Source organism: Pelophylax lessonae, assembly GCF_965119305.1.
Source record: "Pelophylax lessonae genome assembly, chromosome: 8".
Taxonomy (NCBI): domain Eukaryota; kingdom Metazoa; phylum Chordata; class Amphibia; order Anura; family Ranidae; genus Pelophylax; species Pelophylax lessonae.
The window spans coordinates 94,589,122-94,614,695 of record NC_138775.1 but is presented as its reverse complement, the minus strand read 5'-3'; the positions used below and the strand labels follow the sequence as shown (position 1 = coordinate 94,614,695).

The window sequence follows — 25,574 nt, the reverse complement described above, 5'->3', positions numbered from 1 at the left end:
CAGGCAGAGTGGTGTCACCCTTCCCTGGTGGACACCCTGGTGTGGTCCGCCCCCTCCGCACCCCCCTTGTGACGCCCCTGGCCTTAATTACTTATCTAGAACTTGTATTTGAATTTGGCTCATGCTGTGCCACTTTTAGAAGTCATGGGAGACATTTGTGCAAAATCTGTCTGAGCCCGTTTTTCTCTGTACAGGCAGTCCCCAGATTTTTAAACATCCGACTTACATATCATGGGAAAAAGGTGTAGCCACGGAAGCTTTGTTTCTGCAACAACCCAAAATTTTCTAAATCCAATTGTCCCAGGGACAGAAAGTGAGGTGAAATCTTCTGAATGGGGCACAGATAGCAAAACAAATATTACAGGTTTGTTAACCCTTCCCTATGCTATCCAAAAAATTTAAAAATCGGTTTGTATTGCTAGAGGGTTTTTCTTTGCATGTGCATGTGATCAGCACAAGGCCAACCAATCAGCACTGTCCAGACAGAGGGTCAGTGGTCCGGCATCCTGATAGGATAGCCAGTGCAGTATGAAAACTCCTCCTATAAGCTTTAACCAGGCACTGATAGAAGTCACAAGACTGTTATATACTGCTGATGAGAAAAGATGCCCACAGGGAGGGGCGAAACGCATTGACGTAATTCCGGCCTTCACAGCTAACGTAATATGTAATTTCCGGTGTGGTGGAACGCAAGCGGAAGTGCGCTGGAACGCACATCGCTTGGTATAGCGAGGAAGACGGTAGGATCGCTCTCCATTATACGCGGGGACATCTGTTATGATGAGCCTGTAATATATTTACCAATTGTGAGTGCATTATTTGGAAGCCTTTGAATCACGTGTGAACACACTATTGCAAGCACTGAATTATTTGGATTTTTTTTTTTACTGGACACTTGCTTAAATTAGTATACATATAATTGTTTCCCTGGACACTTGCTCAAATAATTTTTCAGATATATATATATATTTTTTTTTTTTACTGAATATTTATTAGATATATATATTTTCACTTGACACTTGCTTATATATATTTTTTCACTGGACACAGTTTTTTACATAATTTCTCACTTGGCACTGTGAATAATTGGACGTGGTTCTATATACCACTGGGATTAGTTATCAAATAAGCTCATTTGATTTCTCCCTATATTTGTGTCACTATATTTTGATTCATACTGCCTCAGTGCTGTGTTATTGGTATATTTATATTTAGCAGTTTATATTTACTAAAATTATTGCATTTCCATGTTCTGTGTACTGTGGGAGACCAGATATAGTAAATGCAGTGTCCTGGGTTAAGTAACAGTTTAAGAACAAACCTACAGAACATATCTTGTTTGTAACCCAGGGACTGCCTTACGCCAAAAGACAGTTGGTCTTCATTAGCTCCACTTTTACATTTGGTGCATTCAATGTGACACAATGTAAAAGTCACATTTTAGAACAATCTGAATTTGGTGAATGAGTCATTTTCAGAACCAAAAGTGTCACATTTTAGAACAATCTGAATTTGGTGAATGAGTCATTTTCAGAACCAAAAGTGTCACAAATGCTTCATGAATTTGGCACAATACATTAAAAGAGGGATTAACACCAGAAAAGTGGCGCAGCAGCTTTATTGAATTACCCACAATATGTTCATTCGGCTTCTGTCAGAGGGACATTGGTCCTGAACAGAGTGAGCCACTGCCACCTTATCTGTGCCCACCAGTGCCACCTACCAGTGCCCACCAGTGCCATCCACTAGTGCAAATTAGTGCCACCTATCGATGCCCACCAGTGCCACTGATCAGTGCTGCCAATCAGTGCCTCATCATCAAGGCTGCCTATCAGTATCACCTACCAGTGCCCATCAGTGCCACCTATTAGTGCCTTTCAGTGCTGCCCATCGGTACCACCCATCAGTGCCACCTATCAGTGCCACCTATCAGTGCCCACTAGTGCCGCCTTATCGGTGCCCATCAGTACTGCCTTATCAGTGCCCATCAGTGCCCATCAGTGCAGCCTATTAGTGCCTATCAGTGCTGCCTCATCAACGCACATCAATCAAGGAGAAAAATGACCTGTGTGCAAAATTTTATAACAAACCCAAAAGCAAAAAAAAAAAAACCCCAATAGTGATTAAATACCACCAAAAGAAAGCTCTATTTGTGTGACAAAATTGATAATAATTTAATTTGGGCACAGTATTGCATGACCGTGCAATTGTCATTCAAAGTGCGACAGCGCTGAAAGCTTAACATTGGCCTGGGCAGGAAGGGGGTTTAAGTGCCAAGTAGACAAGTGGTCAAAATACAAATAACATTTTATGAATAAAACAAACTTCTTCATATTTACAATTTTAACCATTCTTACTTTCTTAGTGTTTCTATGAGATTGTTGATACACTGCAGATTTCATATTTCTCATAGAAATCTGGAATTCTTGTGTGAACCTCTGCAAGTCCTTTCTTTCTCGCTCTGGTTACCAAAAGAAAAACAACAATTACAATATACAAATTGAGTCTACAAATTGAGACTTTTACTACCAAGAGTCTTTTGGGCTAATTCTTAAGGGGACTAAATAGTTATTTAATACGTGCGGAAGATTTAATAAAACTTTTGCACACAGAATCTGGTGACCAATAAGCTTTTAACTTAAAGCGGAGTTCCGGGCACAAAATCAATGTTTTTTTTTTGTGCCCGTCCGCTAGTTCTGGATAACCTGAAAAGGAATTGGATAGTTAGGTTTTTTTTTTTTTTAAAACTCCCCTTGTAATTGTAGATCGTAAATACTCACCTCAGGGTACTTCCTCCCTCGGAGCCGCTGCTCACCCCGTCACTTCCTGCCTCGCGATGATTCCTGGGAGCTGAACGTCATAGCTCCCAGGAATCAATGCGACGGCACCGGCCCCGCACGTCATTTCCGGGCGACGCCGCATTCCCCTGCTAAACAGCTTCTGGGCATGCCCAGAAGCTGTTTAGGAATGCGGCGCCGCACCGGAAGTGACGAGAGGGGCCGGTGTGGCGCATTCTGGGAGAAGAAGACGCGGAAGAAGACGCAGAAGAGGACGGCGCCGGCTTCAGCTGCCCACAAGAGAGATGGAAACGCTGTGGAAGAAATTTTATAAGTAAGTATTTCTTCTAAAAGGTAAGTGCAAACCGGGACAGATCAGAGGCTAGCCATTGTGGAATGTGCTAGCCCTGACTGTCCCGGGGGTATGCTTATTGAAAAATGACATCTGTGCCCGGAACTCCGCTTTAAGCTTGTTCAATTTAGCTTTGACAATAAAACCTACAAGCTGATCGGTTACTATGCACCGCTGCACCAGATTTTGTGTGCACCAGTTTTAGTAAATCTCCCCCGTAGTTTATTTCTTTTTTGGTTTGCATGATCAAGACTAACAGAATATTTAGAAAACATATATATTTTAAATCGGATAAAGATGAATATACGTAGCATGTTAAAATGTGCTTTCTCTTTTTAAGTTTTTAAGTTTTTTTCTCTTTTTAAGTAGGTGAAGCTTTAGACTTCTTTTTACGTTTTAAAAGTTCTCAGTTAACTTCTTTCATGAAAGAAACCTGCTGGTGGCACAGTTCAATGACTTGTCAGCTGTCACTCTTTTTTTTTTACAAATATTTTAATAGGTTTGCAATATAAACAATGAAAATATATACATTTGTATTTAGAGGTGCACCAAATAGAAATTTTGGTGCCAAAAGCTGAAACCGAAAATTACAGTTTTTTTAAAAATATATATATTTTTATATATAATTTTATTATACTCAATTTTTAAATCAATATCATGAATTTAAATGAATATGAACTTATTGTCAACCTTTATTGACACCTTTATCTCAAGAAAAGCTCAAGAAAAAAGTATCCTTTTAAATTCAATATATGTCTTCACACTGTTCCGTTGCGCTTCTGTTGTAGTGTTAAAAATCCCGCTTGCTGCATTTTTAGTCAGTTAAAAAGGAAAAAAAAAAACAAAAGCGCATCTCCCTGTTGAAATTAATTAAAAATGCATCAATAACGCACCCGTGTTACGTTTTTGATGCTGTTTTTGACTCACATGACCTATGAAAAACAAATCATAAGCACAGTAAAATCGTGGTAAAATCACAACAAAACTGCCATGAAATCACGGCAAAATCGCACACGTTTTTGGCACCATTATCGCCACTTTTTTCTCTTATCTTATTGATATTTCAGAAATAAGAAATAGATGGGTTCATACATCTCTGAACTTTTGGAGTGAAACGCATTCTTGCCCACATGAGGCTCCTCTCAATGTATCTCCTTGCTGTATAAACTGCTTCTAGCAGCAGCACACCCAAACCTTCCAACCTAACTTACACACTAAATGCAGGAATACTTAAACCCTCTCTGTGTCAAACACTGATACCTAAATACTCATCCTAAAGCTGACCATATATTACTTTCGATAAGCTGGCGGGCTAAAAAAAAAGATCAGATTCTTCCATCTACACAGGCAGGGCCATAGATAAATATTTTATTGAGGAATGTGGGGGGGGGGGGGGGGCGGTGTTCAGCTCTCAATTGAAAGAGTGACACAGAGTTCAGGGTATACAAAAATACCGTGTAGTATAGGCCCTTACCCCTGTGAGAGATTAAAAAAACAATAGGGATAGAAAAAGATGGGGCTTTGCGGGCCAGTGGGAGTAGAAGGATCAGACAAGGAACCGGTTGTAAAACCAAAATTACATTTTATTTGCATAAAGAACAATAAAACCAAGCATGGACTGCCATGCATATGTGATAATAACAAAGAACTGACATGACATACAATGATAAAATCAAACAATTAACGTCACTCGTAGTATAGAAACATGTCCCCTAAAGGGATTATAACCAAAAAGCAAAGCCTGTATAAGGTGGAAAGTGGGTCTCAAGCTGGATTCGGTCACGGTAGGTCCCCAGCAATCCGACGCGTTTCGCTCAAGGCTTCCTCAGGGCCTGAGAGACCATAACAGACCGATGTTTTCCTTCTTGGTAGTGACTTGTACTAGGCGACAAGGCTGTAGCGATACTGATGCTGCTTGGAACAATATTGCTTCCGTATTCATCATATAAAACCTATACAGACATCAGAAATATATTTCTTGCATAGGATCCAATGTATTAAGTCCCAAACTGTGTCACCAGGGGCAGGGCTTCTATGGCTATCCCCACTGTAGGCTTTTGGGGTGGGTCCCGACCCAAAAGGTAGAGGTCCTCTCCCTGATATATTCGCCCTTATATGTATATTCGCTCCTAGATATGATAAATCTAGTATTGTATTACATAGCTTGAATAGGACGGGCAGCACCTTTCTTTATGTGGTTCAGATATAGGGTGTATTTCCCCAGCCTAAGGGTCCTTGGTGGCGACACAACTGACCTCTCCTCAGTCTAAGGCAAAATCCAGGCAGGAAAGGGAAACATACATGTATTTCAATTATATGGACAATACAGTCCTGGGCTGCATAAGCCCTCTATGTCTGGTTCACTAGCAACCTGCCTCAGTACTGTACAGTACTTAAAGATTTTTATTTGTTCAGCTTTCAGACTTGGTGCCGGTTCACACTATTGCGATGCGGGAACATTGCGAATCTACTGCGTGTTACTGAATCACATTCGCAGCACAAGCAGTTCACACTGCCATATGTGAATCACTGGGGGTGTCAATTCAAAGTTAACGACACCCCCAGATCAGATCGCATATGGCAGTGCGATCTGACAGTTCACACATGAATCGGATCTCACAAGTGTGAACCACCATGCAATTCAATTCTGCTGCAGACCAAAAAAAAGAGTCCTGTGCGAGTTCAATGCGATTCAGATGCGAATTCAGCCATACAAACTGTATGGCTGAATTCGCACTGCACAGACATTGCATGTGATTTTAGGAGCAGTGCGCTCTGAATCACATGCGATGTCTGTCATCGCTATAGTGTGAACCAGCTCTTAATAAAAGAAAATCTAATTTATTTCTTTATTCACTCAGCATCCACTCAGGGGATTTCGATCAGTGCATGGCCAGCTTTAGGTTTAATTAGTGAACATTTCCAAAACCAAGGGAGACACACTTGTGACAATCACAAGCGATCTCCACCCTGCGCCAGATCAAAAATAAAGTATCAAATGAATGAATATGATTTATGCAAATTTACTGTGTTCCCAGGTATTGCAGACATCTCAAGTCTCCCGCAAATGTTGCGGGAGTCTCCCGCATTTCGCCCTGCACTCAAGGACACCCGCAAGGGCGATATCCTGCCAGGGCTGAGGACGGCAATGTCAGAGACGAGCTCAGCTGTCATGACTGAGAACGGAGTGGCTATTTAGGTCCGGCTCACAGGCGGAGGGATATCAAGTGCACTCCGCCTGTGAGAGGAGGAGCCATACAGAGGAAGCACGTGGCTCTGCTCTCTACTGCAGCTGTGTGCTTCCTCTGTATGACTCCTCCTCTCACAGGTGAAGTGCACTTGATATCCCTCCGCCTGTGAGCCGGTACTACGGAGGAAAAAGTGGCTCCATTCTCACAGTCTTGACAGCTGAGCTTTGACACTGCCACCCTCCTGTAGTGTAGGTCCGTCCTCTGTGCTGCGGAGTGATATCATGGGGACTGGTCACTGGGACATGGAATGTCAGTGCAGGCTTGCAGAGGCCGCCCAGTGTGGCAGAACAGACACATGAGAGGAAGCGTGGAGGAGTTAGTGGAGTGGAGTCTATGCTGTGGAGGGAGGGAGGGAGGGAGTGTCAGTGCAGTGACTGAGCTGAGGAGGAGGAAGCAAGAAAAGATTGGAAGGTGTGTGCTGGAGCCTGGAGGACTCAGAATCGTAATTTAAAATATGTTTTCTACATACAGAGTCTATATGGCTGAATTCGCATCTGAATCGCAGTTAACTCGCACAGGACCCTTATTTTTTGGTCCGCAGCAGAATTGGATCCCATGGTGGTTCACACCAGTGCGAACCGATTCCTGTGCGAACTGTCAGATTGCACTGCGATATGCGATCTGATCTGGGGCTGTCGTTAACTGTGAATTGACACCCCCAGCGTATCGCATATGGCAGTGTGAACTGCCTGTGCTGCGAATGCGATGCAGGAACACGCAGTAGATTTGCAGTGTTCCCGCATCGCATTAGCGTGAACCGGTACTAAGTTAGACATTTGATCTCAGTAAAGCTGGCCATATACTGTACAGTACTTAAAGATTTTTATTTGTTCAGCTTGCAGACTTGGTGCCGGTTCACACTATTGCGATGCGGGAACATTGCGAATCTACTGCGTGTTACTGCATCGCATTCGCAGCACAAGCAATTCACACTGCCATATGCGAATCACTGGGGGTGTCAATTCAAAGTTAACGACACCCCCAGATCAGATCGCATATGGCAGTGCGATCTGACAGTTCACACATGAATCGGATCTCACTGGTGTGAACCACCATGCAATTCAATTCTGCTGCGGACCAGAAAAAAGAGTCCTGTGCGAGTTCAATGCGATTCAGATGCGAATTCAGCCATACAAACTGTATGGCTGAATTCGCACTGCACAGACATTGCATGTGATTTTAGGAGCAGTGCACTCTGAATCACATGCGATGTCTGTCATCGCTATAGTGTGAACCAGCTCTGAATAAAAGAAAATCTAAATTATTTCTTTATTCACTCAGCACCCACTCAGGGGATTTCGATAGGTTTAATTAGTGAACATTTCCAAAACCAAGGGAGACACACTTGTGACAATCACAAGCGATCTCCACCCTGCGCCAGATCAAAAATAAAGTATCAAATGAATGAATATGATTTATGCAAATTTACTGTGTTCCCAGGTATTGCAGACATCTTAAGTCTCCCGCAAATGTTGCGGGAGTCTCCCGCATTTCGCCCTGCACTCAAGGACACCCGCAAGGGCGATATCCTGCCAGGGCTGAGGACAGTAATGTCAGAGACGAGCTCAGCTGTCATGACTGAGAACGGAGTGGCTATTTAGGTCCAGCTCACAGGCGGAGGGATATCAAGTGCACTCCGCCTGTGAGAGGAGGAGCCATACAGAGGAAGCACGTGGCTCTGCTCTCTACTGCAGCTGTGTGCTTCCTCTGTATGACTCCTCCTCTCACAGGTGAAGTGCACTTGATATCCCTCCGCCTGTGAGCCGGTACTATGGAGGAAAAAGTGGCTCCATTCTCACAGTCTTGACAGCTGAGCTTTGACACTGCCACCCTCAGCCCTGCCGGGATATCCACAGCATAGCACAGAGACCGGCATACCACAGAGACCGGCATACCACAGAGACCGGCATACCACAGAGACCGGCATACCACAGAGATCGGCATACCACAGAGCCCAGCTATGTTTTGCATATGAGAAAATGTTTACAATTAAAATCAACTATTTTAAAATTAGCTGGTCTAGCAAAGCGTTGTATTCAAAATGGTAGCAGTCATTAAAAAGGTGGGGTATACATGTGCAGGCCAAAGGAGGTGGAGTCAGGGCGGAGCCAAGGGGCGGTGCCAAGGGGGCGGCAAAATGAGGTTTCGCCTAGGGTGTCAAAAATCCTTGCACAGGCCCTGATGAAACCCTAGGTCTTCTCCCTCCAAATATATGAAATCACTAATACTACACTTTCTCTGAAGAGCCTGACACCCGAATACTATAAAACCACCAAACCTCTATGTGTAGTGGAATGGATATTGCGAGTTTTTAAGGCATATTTGACAGGCGATATTACTAGTCTTAAAAGGGCTGACTATGACACGAATTACAAAACATAGCCTTGCTGGCTTCATTTTAAAACCTCCAACCTTTACAACTCTTTTCTGGAGACAAGATCTTATCCTATGGTAGCATACTCATCACAATAGGTTTTAATAATTGCAGGCAGGAGATGACCTACTGAATATAGGTCATACTACAACAGGTAACCTATCCCCAGGGCTTTTTTTCAGCGGGATCGCAGGGGAATGAAGTTCGGCACCTCCAGGACTGAGTGTATGTAATGGCAAGGGGTGCTGGGGTGTGCTGCAGGGTCTGTGTCAAGGTCTTACTTTGCCCTCCTGTTGGCAGCCATCTTGGATATGTGCAGACTGCTGCCTCTTATAAACTCTGATTGCATCATCACTTGCCTGCTGCCTGGGTGTCGCACAGTGATGATGCTGCCCACCTGACTATATCTAACACCTGATGGGTTGCACACCTTGCCCCTGTGTTTGTTCTCCAAGGTGCATCTCTGCTAGCAGTCTTCGTTTCTCCACATTACTCCGTCTATGACCTGGCTTGGCTGACGACTCTCCTGGTTTTCGACCCGGCATCGGCAGACAACCCGGTATGAGCAGACTACCTGCTTCTGGACTCAACCCCGGCTTGGATGACTACCTGCTTCTGGACTTGACCCCGGCTTGTTCCTGGTTCAGTTCACTCAGGCTTTGCAGATGTTGCTTGCACGCACAGCGCACCTTGCTCCTGGTGCTGCTAGGCCAGTGGTTCCTGGTGTTGTTGCACCTGCTGCTGCTCCTGTTGCCACTTCTGCTCCTGCAGTTGCAGCTGGAGTCGCTGTTACCAGAGGAATGACTGGTTTAGCCCCCCTCCCGCAGCGCTATGGGGGTGAACCGAGTCAGTGTCGTGGCTTCCTAAACCAAGTGGGCATTTATTATGAGATGGTTCCTCAGGCGTTTCCTTCTGACAGGTCCAAGGTGGGCTTCCTAATCTCGTTGCTCTCGGACAAGGCCTTGGCCTGGGCGAATCCCTTATGGGAGAATGATAATCGTGTGATACTTGATTAGCCGAGTTTTGTTGCCTCCTTTCATAGGGTATTTGATGTGCTTGCTCACTCTGATTCTGCTGCTAAGCTGCTCCTGTCCATTCAACAGGGTATACGAACCGATGCTGAGTATGCGATTGAATTTCGTACCCTGGCAGCAGGGGTGGGCTAGAATAATGAGGCTCTGGTGGCTGCCTTCTCTCATGGTCTCTCTAAAGCATTGAAGGACAAGATAGCGGCCAAGGACCTCCCTGACGAGCTCGAAGCTCTCATTTCGTTCCTGATTTTAATCAATACCAGGCTCAGGGAGTGACCATCATTTAAGCAGTGCCTGGGAGACACCTTACCAGATTGGCTCCTACAATTTATTTCCCACTCATTCTTCTCTCACCTTCTGCACCTCCTGGGGTTGGTGCGTCTGGCTGTGAACCCATGCAGCTGGGGTTCACTCGCCTTTCTGAGGCTGAGCGGGCCTTTAGGAGGAGGGAAGGCCGGTGCCTGTATTGCGGTCACGGTGGCATTTCCTTCAATCTTGTCGGGAAATGATCGCACCGAAGGTCCTGCCGGGGGCAGATATTAGGTGGAATGTCCTCATCCCCGGTTTCCCATACAGATAAACCATTAATCACAGTTGTCCTCTCCTGGGCAGCGGGTTCGGGGGTTACTCAGGCATTGGTATACCCTGGTGCTGGCGGTTATTTTATTGACAGTACGTTTGCTACTGCGAATTCCATACCCTTGCAGCCTCGTGTTTCTCCACTAGTTATCAAGTGAAATTGATGGCAGACCCCTGCAACCGACACAGGGTACTCATGAGACTGTTCTGGTTGATATGGTGATAGGGGCTGTTCACAGGGAGTCGACCTGTTTCTAGGTTATTTCGTCCCCATGCTATTCCGTTGTTTTGGGGGTACCCTTGGCTTCAGAAACACAATGCAACCTTTGATTGGCAGTCGGCCAAGATCCTCACTTGGTCTCCACATTGTGGCACTGTTTGTATCCATGGGCCTGTTAAGGTACTTTGTACCTCCTCGGATTCAGTGTTGCCTACTGAATATCGTTAGTACCAAGATGTATTTGACAAGGTTTGCGCTGGTACTCTTCCTCCTCATTGTCCGTACGATTGTGCCATAGACTTGCAGCCTGGTGCCATTCCCCCTCGTGGCAGGGTTTATCTCTCTCAGTTGCAGAGAATAAGGCCATGGAGGAGTACGTTGCGGATGCGCTTGCCCATGGGTACTTTTGCAAGTCCGCTTCTCCAGCAGGTGCTGGTTTTTTTCTTCATTAAGAAAAAGGGGGGTGAGTTTAGACCTTGCATTGATTATAGGGGCCTCAATCGCATCACAGTCAAGAATGCATACCCGATTCTGTTGATTACTGAATTGTTCAACCGCCTCAAGGGAGCAACGGTCTTTACCAAGCTTGATCTAAGGGCCGCATATAACCTCGTAAGGATCAAGAAGGGCGATGAGTCGAAGACCGCAATTAATACCAGAAGCGGTCATTACGAATCTCTGGTGATGCCCTTTGACTTGTGCAATGCGCCTGCAGTCTTCCAGGAGTTCATCAATGATGTCTTTGCTGATATGTTGCAGCAATGCGTGGTAGTCTATTTGGTCGACATCTTGATTTACTCATACTCCATTGAATCAAACTACCTGGATGTCAGACGGGTGCTGCAACAGTTACGTGAGAATGAGCTTTTTTGTAGGCTTGAGAAATGTGAATTCAACCTATTCTACAATGGCCTCTCCCCAGTGGTCTCCGTTTCATTCAGCGTTTCCCTGGGTTTGCCAACTACTATCGGAAATTTATCAGGAACTTTTCCTCTTTGGCCAAACCTATCTCAGATCTGACCAAGAGGGGCAGCGATTCCCACAATTGGATGCCCACTGCCATCCAAGTTTTCCAGGCCCTCAAGTCTGCTTTCGCTTCGGCTCCCATTCTGTCTCATCCCAACCCTGGTTTGCCCTTTGTCCTAGAGGTGGATGCATCTGAGACGGGAATAGGCGCCCTCCTTTCTCTAGCGTCAGACACCTGATGGACCCCTACTTTCTTTTGGGTTCTACTCCAAGAAGCTGTCTGCAGCTGAATGCAATTACGAGATTGGAGAGCTCTTGACCATTATTCCTGGCTCTCAAAGAGTGGAGACACTTGCTCTAAGGTTCTGTGGTTCCAGTTCTCAGTCTCACCGATCATAAGAATCTGATGTATCTCTCGAAGGCGAAGAGGCTCACACCCCAGATGGGCCTTATTCCTATCTCGTTTTAACTATGTGGTCCCATATTTGCCCGTCTCCAAGAATATTAAGGCTGATGCCTTGTCTCGCCAGTATTCTGAGTTGTCCAGGGAGGACTCCGTGCTGACACCGGTCATACCTTTAGATCATGGGTGTCCAACCTTTTGGCTTCTCTGGGCCACATTGTGTGTAGAGAAATTTTCTCGGGCCGCATATAAAATATATACTATAGTTAAGGTATTTAAGAAATAAAACGCCGCTGCCCCCTTCCCACGCTGCCGCGCCACCCCCCCCTCCCCCCAAGCACTAATTTAACACAACTAGAGTATGATCCCTTCCAAGGCAGCCTCTGCCTACAGTTAGTTGGAAGCCGATGTGGCCGTGCACCTGACCCGACTTCCTTCCTCCCCAGCAAAAAAAAAAAAATTGTCAGGGGGCAGTAGGCCGCATTGCCTGCAGTTCCGGGCCGCAGGTTAGACATGCCTGCTTTAGATCATATCCTGGCTTGGGGAACAGATCTTGGCTTCCCAACCTGATGCTCCCACTGAGAGACCTGCTGGCAAATGTTTTGTACCTGAGGGATTGCGCATCAGACTGTTGTGCACGTACCACAATTCCAAGACTACTGGTCATCCTGGTAAGAACCAGATGTCCTGGTCTATTTCCAGCCAGTTCTGGTGGCCATCTCTCCGAACTGATGTTGCTGCGTTCGTTGTTCCTTTGCTTGGTCTGTGCCCAGAACAAATCTCCTCGGCACCTTCCCTTGGGCCTACTGCAACCCATTCCCAATGGGGAGCGTCCCTGGTCTCACCTGGCCACGGATTTTATTGTGGAGCTTCCTGCATCTCAAAGTTAAATGTTATTCTCATGGTTGTCGTCCGGTTCTCAAAAATGTGCCACTGTGTTCTGTTTAAGCGGCTGTCTACTGCTCAGGAGCTTGGCTCGGTGTTTGCCAGGGAGGTCTTTCGTTTACACGGGTTGCCTAAGGAGATTGTCTCGGACCGTGGGAGCCAGTTTGACTCCAGGTTCTAGCACGCCTTTTGCTCCCAGTTGGGTATTCGACTCTCCTTCTCCTCGGCCTACCATCCGCAGTCCAATGGTGCCGCTGAGCATTGCAACCAAGCTCTGAAGCAATTTCCCTGCTGCTATACCTCTGACCATCAGGACAATTGGGTTGATCTGCTACCCTGGGCGGAGTTTGCCAGGAACTCTGCCATCAACTCATCTTCCGGAATGTCTCCAATTATGGGCTCCAACCCGCTGTGTTGCCCGAGTCGTTCCCGTCACAGGACATGCCGGCTGTGGGGGATCATCTTTGTGCCCTCCTCTCCTCTTGGGTGCAGATTCAAGAGTTTTTACGGGTCTCCGCACAGTGTCAGAAGCTCCAGGCAGACTGGAGATATTTATCTGCTCCTTTGTACCAGGTCAGAGAGAGGGTGTGGTTGTCGACCTGTAATCTCAACCTCAGGGTGCCCACTCCAAAACTGGCACCCCGTTTTGTTTGGCCTTTTCGTATCCTCCGTAAGGAGAGCCCGATGGCCTATGCCCTTGGTCTTCCCCCTGGCCTGTGTATCTGCAATGTCTTTCACGTGTCACTTTTGAAGCCACTGGTTTGCAATCGCTATACTTCTTCACTTCCTCGCCCTCGTCCCATTCCTGTGGGCAATCATGAAAAGTATGAGGTTAGCAGCATCTTGGATTCTCGTCTGTTCCGAGGTCAGGTTCAATGCCTGGTGCACTAGAAGGGTTATGGTCCTGAGGAGCGCTCCTGGGTTTCCTCAGCTGATGTTCATGCTCCCACCCTTATCCACGCTCTGTATGCTAGCTTTCCTCAAAAAAGTTTTTTGCTTCGTGGAGGAGGGGGCCGTTGAGGGGAGGGTACTGTCAAGGTCTTACCTTGCCCTCTTGTTGGCAGCCATCTTGGACATGTGCAGACTGCTTCCTCTTATAAACTCTGATTGCATCATCACTTGTCTGCTGCCTGGGTGTCGCACAGTGATGATGCTGCACACCTGACTATATCTATCACCTGATGGGTTGCAGTCCTTGCCTTTGTGTTTGTGCTCCAAGGTGCATCTCTGCTAGCAGTCTTCTGTTCTCCGTGTTACTTTGTGTATGACCTGGCTTGGCTGATGACTCTCCTGGCTCTCGACCCCGCATCGGTAGACGACCTGGCATCGGCAGGCGACCCGGCATCGGCAGACTACCCCGGCTTGGATGACTACGCACTTCCGGACTTGACCCTGGCTTTTTCCTGCTCTCACTTGTTCACTCTTGCTGTGTGTTTATTGTTGTTTGCTCCAAAAAAAAAAAAACTGCTTTATTTTACTTGCATCCCCGCGTGGTCTGGTTTCCTGGCACCCTGACAGTCTGTTGATGCTGGCGGCTGGGGGATCTATTCTAGACGGAGGGGATCTATTTTGAGGAGGTCTATTGCTGCTAGTAGGGAACCTATTTTTGCTGGGGTTGGGTCTTATGCTGCTGGTGGGTCAGTTGTTGCTGGGAGAGATCTACTGTTGAGGGAGCGGTCTATTGTTGCTGGCTGCTAGAGAGTCTGGTAAAGCTGGATGTGGGGAGATCTGTTGTTGCTGCTGGGAGTCTATTGTTGCGGGAGGAGGGGTTTGTTGTGAGTGGTCCATTGTTAAGAGGGGGATCTATTGTTGCTGGCTGCAGGGGTACAAGTTTACTGTTTTTCTTGTTATCATAACCAGATTCTTTGCAAATTACTTAGCACCACAAAATGATACTTGGTTCTGTGTTGTCTAAAAGGTCAGTACTGGGAGGTGGCTAGGGGATGGAACCAAGGAGTGGTGCTCAGAGGTGAGTACGGGCGGAGAAAAGAGGAGTTCCTGCAACTATTCTCTTTGGAAAAAAAAAGCCCTGCCTATCCTATTGTGCAGTGTTTCATTCCCCTTCCCACCTCATCTTTTGTGTTCCTCTGTTTTGTGATTGAATGTACATTGCATTCACTGACACCGACACTGGGGGTTATTTTTGTGAACACTGACACCAATGCTGGGAGTTACTATTACTGTTACTATCACCACACCTTCCAATTGTCCCAGATTCTGTGGGACTGTCCTAAGATGTCAACAAATTATTGGCATCCTGTGGATCCAGGCTGTGTATAGGAGCCCAATGCTGGAAGGAGTTCTGGCACTTGGCTCTACTAATTAACCTTGCAGTGATGAGCAGGGGCAATGCTAGGCTAGACACCTAGAGTATGTGCCCTGCATACTCGGGGTGCCCAGATTCCTGGCACTGCAGGAACTAGCATCTCTCCCTGCCAGCTGCTTGTCATAGCTTTCCCTAGGCTCCTCCTCAACTCTGACATGTTTCATGACACAACATGGGGGGGGGGGGGGGCCTGGAAGATAGGACATCTGGGGGAATTGAGCAGCAATGTACATTGCCTTGAAAAAGTACTCCTTGAAATTTTTTTTTTCTCACTCACCTGAAGGCAGACGCTGCTAGAAGGTACCCCTGTAAGCAGGTACGGACAGCCTATTGAAAAAGGTCCCTCCCTATCCTAGCACCCACAAGAAGGGTTTTTACAGGTCGCCAAAAAAGATACCAGGCAGACGTTATACTTATCTTAGGTCAGCACGTAGGACGGAGCAATACGCAACGCCTCCCGGAAGAGGGAAGGGAACGCAGAGGAGACACCCGTTCCACACACGGAACAAATGGAGGACTCTCCGGGACTAAGAGACCAGAAGGCCCCCCAAGGAGAAAGAGGAGGGAAGATCGGTTCAGGTGGCTGCGGGAAGGAGCCAAATGGATTCGGGTAAGTGCCTTACCTTACTAACTGGGGTATTACAGCAGCTTACTGTTTAGTACTGCAAGCCCTGTGTTGTGCCTTCCCATGTATTGCAGCCTTAGAGTAAGCAGTAGGGAGCATTGATTTTTTTTTCCCTTTACTACTTTCAGATCTTGCCCAAGGGTCCCAGGAGCTCTCAGTCAGACCACCCCCAACTTCAGCTAGCTTCAGTACTTCTAGAAAGTGTGGCAACTGTGGGGAAAGACTGTCAAAATCTTACACCAAACCATTTTGCTATTCCTGTATTAACAAATTTGCAGGACAGGAAGCCTCAGGGCTCATGAAGGATTTCTGAAAAATATTCAGGAAGAAATGTTGGCTACAGTTCATTCTTTTAGGGGTGCGTTGGCTACCCCTCAGCTGACAGTCTCCCGAGATAATCCCTAAAGATAATCTGTCCTCCCAAGAGAGCTCGATCTCCAAAGTGAGTCCTGCTATTTTCTTACCTGGATCACAAAATCTAACTTTGGCTCAGTCCAGGGAAGAGGAGGATCCAGGGGAGGGAGGGAAAATTCGCTATTGTCACACGGATCCTCCTCCTGGCCAATCAGGGAGCGGGTCCGATATGCGCTTCCTGATTGGCAGCAAGGCAAACCCCATGCCATTGGCCGAGGAGGAGGCGAGAGCGGGAGGACTCGAGGAGACATTGGGGGATTGAAGAGAAGCCACTGCCGGGACACTGAGGAGAAGTCGCCGGGACTGAGGAGAAGGCGCCGCCGGGACACTGAAGAGAAGCCGCCGCCGGGACTGAGGAGAAGGTGTCGCCGCCGCAGCTGCTCCAGGGCTCCAGGTAAGTGCACTGGTCTCGGGGGGGGGGGGCAAACTGCATTGAATGGGGCATGTACGCTGGTCACTGCATTGAAAGGGGGCATGTACGCTGGTCACTGCATTGAAAGGGGGCATGTACGCTGGTCACTGCATTGAAAGGGGGCATGTATGCTGGTCACTGCATTGAAAGGGGGCATGTACGCTGGTCACTGCATTGAAAGGGGGCATGTATGCTGGTCACTGCATTGAAGGGGCATGTACGCTGGTCACTGCATTGAAAGGGGGCATGTACGCTGGTCACTGCATTGAAAGGGGGCATGTAGGCTGGTCACTGCATTGAAGGGGGAATGTATGCTGGTCACTGCATTGAAAGGGGGCATGTATGCTGGTCACTGCATTGAAAAGGGGCATGTACACTGGTCACTGCATTGAAGGGGGCATGTACGCTGGTCTCTCTGCATTGAAAGGAGGCACGCTGGTCTCGCTGCATTGAAAGGGGGCACGCTGGTCACTCTGCATTGAAAGGGGGCACGCTGGTCACTCTGCATTGAAAGGGGGCACACTATACCTTAATTACTGAAGGCCCCTTTCACACTTTTGTAACCTCAAAGTCACGCAATTTTTTACAGCGTTTTTTGCCGCAAAGCAATGCCTATTACATTTTTCTGTTTGCGCCCCCCCCCCCCCCCCAAAAAAAATTTTGAGCACCAGCTGCCACTGATTTGGACCTTGGCTGGATGAAACCTTAGCAAGGTCTTCAGAAAAAGGGAAACGATTCCCTAACAAAACCAAAAAGGAGAAACAAAAGAAAAACTTTTTTGTGCCCCCCAGGATAGACATCCACAGAGGCCTTTTAGAGGACAAACAAGAAGGCCTGGGAAGAGGAAAGCAAAGAGGGAGTTTGCTTTTCCCCTCCTATGGCACAAGGGAGCAAAAGTGATGCCAAGGTCAAGGTGGGAGGCAGGTTATCCCAGTTCCTTCCCCAGTGGGAGAACATATCTGCCAGTCCTTACATTTTAAACATTATTCAGGAAGGATACCGACTAGAATTCTTGTCTCAGCCAGTTCCAGAGGTAACTCTGACTTATCCGTGACTTAAAAAAGAGAGAAGCCATTCTGGGAGGGATTCGGGACTTGGCAGATCAAAAGGTGATAACCCCTGTGCCACTAGACCAACATTACCAAGGTTTTTACTCCCACGTATTTGTAGTGCCAAAACCGTCAGGAAAGCATCGTCTGATCATAAATCTCAGGAACCTAAACAAATTCCTAAGATACGAAAAATTTTCGATAGAAAATATCCACTCAGTCAGAAAGAACCTACTAGGGGATGTTTTCATGACAACCCTGGATCTCAGGGATGCCTACTTACATGTTCCAATTCATCAGGAACATCAGGCTTTCCTGAGATTTGGGGTGGTCACCGAAGGAGGGATAGCACACTGGCAGTTCAGAGTCCTTCCCTTTGGCCTTGCATCCAGTCCAAGGATCTTTACAAAGATCTTGGTGGAAGCAGCGGCTTACATGCACATGCAGGGATTAGCCTTGATCCCATACTTGGATGACCTGCTGATATATGCTCCATCAGCAGAACAAACTTGGAAAGACACCAAAAGAGTGTTGGACATCTTACAAACACTAGGATGGTTATAAATATAGAAAAGTCTTCCTTGAAGCCGGCACAAGTCCTAATTTATTTAGGGTATCAGATAGATTCCAGGGCTCAAAAAATCTTCCTCCCGGAGGAAAAAGTGGAGAAGGTGGTCTCAGCAGAAAAGAACGCGCGTTCTCTCCCTCTGTTCTCCAGGAGACAGGTTATGAGAGTTCTGGGATTAATGACAGCTTGCATCCCAGCTGTGGAATGGCCACAACTCCATTCAAGAGACCTACAGTATTTCCACCTATCCTCCTGGGACAAAAGACAGGAGTCACTGGATGAGATGTTAGTTCTTCCCTCCCAGGTAAGGGCTGCCCTAAACTGGTGGACAAGGCCACAAAATCTCAGGACTAGGAGTTCACTCTCAGGGCACCTGGCATTCACAGGTAGCAAAAACCTCGTCAAATTACAGGGAACTCAGAGCTGTAAGAGAAGCCCTAAGGTCCTTCGAAAAACTGATCTCAGGGAAGGAGGTCAGGATCTGCTCAGACAATGTTACGACAGTAGCTTACCTAAACCACCAAGGTGGGACAAGGTCAGAAACCTTGTTAAAGACCGCTCAGGAGATTCTGAGTTGGGGCGAAGAGAGAGTTATCTCTTTGTCAGCAATACATATAAAAGGAAAGGACAATTGGGAAGCAGATTTCCTCAGTTGCCAGGCCATAAAGGAAACAGAGTGGGAACTAAACCCAGGAGTGTTTGAAATTGTGGTCCAAAAATTTGGACATCCAAAAATAGACCTGTTTGCCACCCGCCAGAACAGAAAAGTAAAAAAGTTATTTTCCCTGTCAGGGGAAAGCGGGGCATTGGGTCTGGATGCTCTGTCACAGACATGGCACTTCAAACTAGCGTATGCCTTTCCTCCCCTAAAGCTGATTCCCAAAACGTTACAGAAGCTCAGCGGTTTTCCAGGACTGCATCTCATCCTGATTGCGCCTTGGTGGCCAAGGAGGACTTGGTTTGCAACCCTGAAGACTTTGTCGGTAGCAACTCCCTGGAAACTACCAGAAATCCCAGACCTGTTAAGCCAGGGACCAGTTTCTCACCCCAGGCCACAATTCTTTCTATTGACGGCTTGGTTAGTGAGCGTAAAATTCTAAAAGACAAAGGCTGCTCAGATAGAGTCATTGACACACTGCTTCTAAACAGGAAGCCTGTAACAAGAAAAATGTATTCCAAAATTTGGAAAATTTTCTGTACCTGCGACTGGTGAAGTGTCCTTGCGACTGGTGAAGTGTCCTTGCGACTGGTGAAGTGTCCTTGCGACTGGTGAGTGTTCTTGCGACTGGTGGGTGTTCGTGCTGTGCTGCGGACTTGAGCAGCGTGGGAGCAGAGGCTGACAAGGCGCGGGAGCAGAGGCTGACGTGTGTGAGGAGCGCGTGTGTGTGTGTTTGGCTGAAGGAGCGAGCGAGTGAGTGTGTGTGAACACCCCCCCTTCTAAAGAGAGCGGCGGCGAGCTGTGCGAACCCCCCCCCTGAGAAGAGCGGCGGCGAGCGGTGCGAGACCCCCCCCCCTCCTGAGAAGAGCGGCGGCGAGCAGTGCGAGACCCCCCCCCCTCCTGAGAAGAGCGACGGCGAGCGGTGCGAGACCCCCCCCCCCCAGAGGTGAGAGCGTAGTGTGCGGACAGCGAGCGGGGAGGTAACCCACCCCCCCCTGCAAGGGCGGGCGGCAGACAGAGAGAGGGCAGGGGGGGCAGATGAGACGCACAATACCTGACCTGGCAGGGAGAGGAGCTGAGGGGAGACTGATCGGCAAGGGACAGAGGAGGGAGGCAGGAGCCTAAACAAGTGTCAGGCTTAAAGGAACACACACACACAGGACTGGTGACTGAGGTTGAACACTGAGGCTCAGCGAGTACCTGGTGAGTATCCTTGCGACTGGTGAGTATCTAGCGACTGGTGAGCATCTTGCGACTGGGAGTGTCCTTGCGACTGGTGAGTATCTAGCGACTGGTGAGCATCTTGCGACTGGGAGTGTCCTTGCGACTGGTGAGTATCTAGCGACTGGTGAGCATCTTACCACTGGTGAGTGTCCTTGCGACTGGTGAGTGTCCCTGCGACTGGTGAGTGTCCTTGCGACTGGTGAGTGTCCCTGCGACTGGTGAGTGTCCCTGCGACTGGTGAGTGTCCTTGCGACTGGTGAAGTGTCCTTGCGACTGGTGAGTGTTCTTGCGACTGGTGGGTGTCCTTGCGACTGGTGAGTGTCCTTGCGACTGGTGAGTGTCCCTGCGACTGGTGAGTTCCTTGCGACTGGTGAGTGTCCCTGCGACTGGTGAAATGTCACTGCGACTGGTGAAGTGTCCCTGCGACTGGTGAAGTGTCCCTGCGACTGGTGAAGTGTCCTTGCGACTGGTGAGTGTCCTTGCGACTGGTGAGTGTCCTTGCGGCTGGGAGTGTGGTGCGACTGACCGGGCTGTGCAACTGAGTGTTGGGCAACTGAGAGTGTTGTGCGACTGACCGGCTGTGCGATTGGGAGTGTGGTGCGACTGAACCAGGCTGTGAGACGGTGAGTGAGTGCGACAGGAGTGTGGTGCGACTGACCGGGTGGTGCGACTGGTAGTGTCGTGAGACTGACCGGGCTGTGAGATTGTGAGTGTTGTGCAACTGAGTGTCAAGTGAGTGTAGCGGAGTACCAGAGGGTGAGAAGGTAGAGTTAGGAAGCCAGGAAATAGCCACATAGGATAGACTTAAATCACTGAATCCCCATTAGATTAGATTAGTAGGTACAATGCCCGGCGGGTGTGGAGATGCGATTCGGTGTACATCTTGTGATATGTATGCGTTCCTCAGACATGTGATCGAGGGCGAATACAAATGCACAAAGTGTAAGCACGTTGCTTCCCTGGAAGCTCAGGTCCTGAATCTAGGGAGGCAGCTGGCAACACTGAGACGCATGTCCATACTGAAGGAGAGCCAGGATCGTACCAGTCAGGTGCAGGCAGGGGTCTGCACAGAGGTGGGCGGAATGACCGAGGTGCAGGCAGCAGAGCAGAGTAGACATGTGACAGTTAGGAAGGGTAGAGGGCAAAAAGGCAAGGAGGCTGATCCTGGGCTGGAGCACCCCAATAGATTCGCCCCGTTGCGTGATGTTGGGGAAACCAGTCAGGGACCAGCATTGCTGGAGCAGAGCGACGCCCCTAGCTGCCAGGGGAAGAACTCCTCCAGTGAGGCTGGGAGAAAGGGAAAGGAAAGACAGGTGCTGGTGGTAGGGGACTCAATTATTAGAAGGACAGACAGTGTAATCTGTGACAAAGACCGTGTGTGCCGAACAGTCTGTTGTTTGCCGGGCGCTCGAGTTCGGCACATCGCGGATCGGGTGGACAGATTATTGGGTGGGGCTTGGGAAGACCCAGCTGTCATGGTACACGTGGGTACCAATGACATAGGCAGAGGAAGATGGAGAGTCCTAAACGATTTCAGGGACTTAGGCGCTAAGTTAAGGAATAGGACCTCCAAGGTAGTATTTTCCGAAATACTACCTGTACCTCGAGCCACACCAGAGAGGCATCGGGAGATTAGAGAAGTTAACGAGTGGCTGAGGAGCTGGTGTAATAAGGAGGGTTTCGGGTTCCTGGAGAACTGGGCTGACTTCTCAGTCGGCCACCGGCTCTTTTGTAGGGACGGATTGCACCTAAATGGGGAGGGTGCAGCCGTACTGGGTGCGAGGATGGCCAAAAAGCTAGAGGGGCTTTTAAACTAGGTGATGGGGGGGAGGGTACAGATGTAGAATTAGCCAGGGGAAAGCAAGTTGCAGAGGGCAGAAATGGGGGCACTAGCGGTAGGATGTACGGAGCTCCTATACCCAGGATGGGTATGGGGAAAAATCATGAGAGCAGCCTAAAAACATCAAATGAGGATATATGTAGCCGCTCAAAATTAAGAGGTTTGTATACCAATGCCAGAAGCCTGGCCAACAAGATGGGAGAGCTGGAGCTGCTGATGTTTGAGGAAGATTTAGATTTTGTGGGGATAACTGAGACTTGGTTTGACAGCTCTCATGACTGGATGGCGACCATTCAGGGGTATTCCCTTTATCGCAGAGATAGAGAAGGTAAAAAAGGGGGAGGGGTATGTCTGTATATTAAGAAAATTATACAGGTAAATATGAGGGATGATATTAATAATGGAGCTATGGACGAGGCAGAATCCCTATGGGTAGAACTTCAAAGGGAAGGCACTGTGGGGAAGGTAATATTGGGCGTATGCTATAGGCCCCCCAACCAGAGGGAGGAGGGGGAGGCGGACCTCCTTTTACAGATAGGATTGGCAGCAAGGATGGGAAATGTCATTATAATGGGGGGACTTTAATTATCCAGATATAGACTGGGTAGAAGGAACTGCGCATTCAGCCAAGGCTCGGCAGTTCCTAAATGTTTTGCAGGACAATTTCATGGGTCAGATGGTGAATGCACCGACAAGAAACAATGCGGTACTTGACCTACTGATTACCAACAATACAGACCTGCTCACGGATATAGAAATACGGGAGAACTTAGGAAACAGTGACCATAGGTCAATAAGTTTCAGTATTAATTACAGTAATAGGAAACAGAGGGGTAATATAAGGACGCTGAATTTCAAAAGAGCCAATTTCCCAAAACTGCGCTCGCTGCTAGAAAATATCAAATGGGATAGAACCCTGGGAACAAAGAACACGGAGGAAAAATGGGAGTGCTTCAAGAGCATACTTAACAAGGGGATTGACCAGTGCATTCCAAAGGGAAATAAATTTAAAAGAGCAAAATTAAACCCTGGGTGGCTAAACTCCAACATAAAAATGCATATTAGTGCTAAAGGAAAGGCTTTCAAAAAATACAAGGCTGAGGGGTCATTGGCAGCATTTAAGCATTACAAAGAGTGTAATAAGAAATGTAAAGATGAAATCAGGGCGGCTAAAATAGAACACGAGAGACATATAGCGGAAGAGAGTAAAAAGAACCCCAAGAAGTTCTTTAAGTATATAAATAGTAAGAAAGCGAGGTCAGAACACATTGGCCCCATAAAAGATGACAAAGGAAATCTGGCCACTGAGGACAGGGAAAAGGCGGAAGTGTTAAATAATTTCTTCTCTTCAGTCTTCACAAAAGAATCGGGGGGCTACACGAACCCAGCTTGTAAGGCCAAACTAAACAACACACCTCAGGAAGTACCCACATGGCTAACAGAAGATAGACTTAGAACTACACTTGAGAAACTTAACATAAATAAATCACCGGGACCGGATGGCTTGCACCCGAGGGTTCTTAAAGAGCTCAGCCAGGTGATTGCCAAACCATTATTCTTGATCTTTAAGAATAGTTTACAGACGGGTATGGTGCCAGCAGATTGGAAAAAGGCCAACGTAGTACCAATATTTAAAAAGGGGCCGAGGTGTATCCCGGGTAACTATAGACCTGTCAGCCTAACATCTGTAGTCTGCAAGATTTTGGAGGGGATGTTAAGGGACCACATACAAGACTTTAGTAATGAAAACAATATAATTAGTAGTAATCAGCATGGATTTATGAAAAATCGTTCTTGCCAAACCAATCTATTAACCTTCTACGATGAAGTGAGCTGCCACCTAGATAAAGGTAAGCCTGTGGATGTGGTGTATCTGGACTTTGCAAAGGCCTTTGACACCGTTCCCCACAAATGCTTACTATACAAACTAAGGAAGGTAGGTATGGACCATAAGGTGAGTACCTGGATAGAGAATTGGCTCCAGGGAAGAGTCCAGAGGGTGATGATTAATGGGGAATACTCGGATTGGGCGGGTGTGGAAAGTGGGGTCCCCCAGGGTTCGGTCCTGGGACCAATCCTGTTTAATTTATTCATAAATGATCTAGAGGAGGGGATATCTAGTACAATCTCAGTATTTGCGGATGATACTAAACTAAGCATGCCAATATCTTCTATGCAGGATGTGGAAACCTTACAAGCGGACCTGAACAAAATAACGGGGTGGGCAACTACATGGCAGATGAGGTTTAATGTTGATAAATGTAAAGTAATGTACTTGGGGGCCAGAAACCAGAAAGCAAGCTACTCACTAGGGGGGGAACCTCTGGGGGAGTCTAGGATGGAAAAAGACTTGGGGGTACTGGTAGACAACAGGCTTGGCAGTGGCATGCAATGCCAAGCAGCTGCAAGCAAAGCCAACAGAATACTGGGATGTATAAAAAAGGGGATTCACTCCAGAAATAAAGAGATTATTCTCCCGCTCTACAAGACTCTGGTCTGGCCACATCTGGAGTATGCTGTCCAGTTCTGGGCACCGGTCCTCAGGAAGGATGTGCTGGAATTGGAAAGAGTCCAGAGAAGGGCAACAAAAATAATTAGGGGAATGGAGGACATCAGCTATGAGGAAAGACTACAAGCACTGAACCTATTCTCTCTAGAGAAGAGACGTTTGAGGGGGGATATGATATCAATGTACAAATACTGTACTGGCGACCCTAGCATAAGGAACAAACTATTCAGAGTAAGGAAATACAATAAGACACGTGGCCACTCACTAAAACTAGAGGAAAGGCGGTTTAACCTTAAAATGCGTAAGGGGTTCTTCACTGTAAGGGCGGTAAGGATGTGGAATTCTCTTCCACAAGCAGTCGTATCAGCAGGGAGCATTGATAGTTTCAAAAAACTATTAGATGGACACCTTAAAGACCACAACATACAGAGGTATACAATGTACGGTTAAAAGCAAACACACACACACATCATAGGTTGAACTGGATGGACTGATGTCTTTTTTCAACCTCACTAACTATGTAACTATGTAACTATGGCAGAGTGAAAAGGCTTTTTCCTCTGCCTCTATCCCCGTAATCTTTGAATTTTTATAGGATGGGGTAGATAAGGGTGTGGCGGTTAACACCCTTAGGGTTCAGATAGCAGTACTTTCAGTTTTTCTAGAGAAAAATCTTGCAAAAGAAGCCTTAGTTAAAAGATTTTTATTAGCAAGGCAGAGAGCGACCCCACCTCCTTGGGATCTATCCAGGGTGCTAGAGGCGATATCTAGTGAACCCATTGAACCCAGTGGCGGCCTGTGCATAGGGGGCACCAGGGCGCCGCCCCCCTACCCCTAAAAAAAAGAAAAAAAAAAAGAAAAAAAAATGACAATGCGAACAAATAAAGTTTTACAAAAAAAAAATTGGGTTCGCCGGCCTCTGTAATGGAAGTGGTGGCTGGGGGGGGGGGGGGTGGGGTTACGTCCCAGAAGAGGTGCCGATCGGCAGCCTTCTGGGGGCGTAACCCGAGCGCAAGTCCTTGCGATTGGACGCCCCCACTTTCGGATATCCTGGCTGTGATTGGTCCAGTCTCCAGCCTGGACCAATCATCATCCAGGACATCCGATCCCT

The 25,574-nt window shown here is 47.5% G+C and overlaps 1 protein-coding gene across 1 annotated transcript in view; it reads right to left on the bottom strand.

Moving 5' to 3' along the window:
* Window positions 1–25,574, bottom strand: part of FAM227A (family with sequence similarity 227 member A) — a gene marked incomplete at its 5' end in the record, with an annotated part of 166,614 nt that overhangs the window by 84,322 nt on the left and 56,718 nt on the right. The window contains one exon of the mRNA XM_082264955.1: window positions 2,358–2,461. Within this exon, the coding sequence (XP_082121081.1) occupies window positions 2,358–2,461 (104 nt within the window). The remainder of the gene's footprint in view (window positions 1–2,357; window positions 2,462–25,574) is intronic.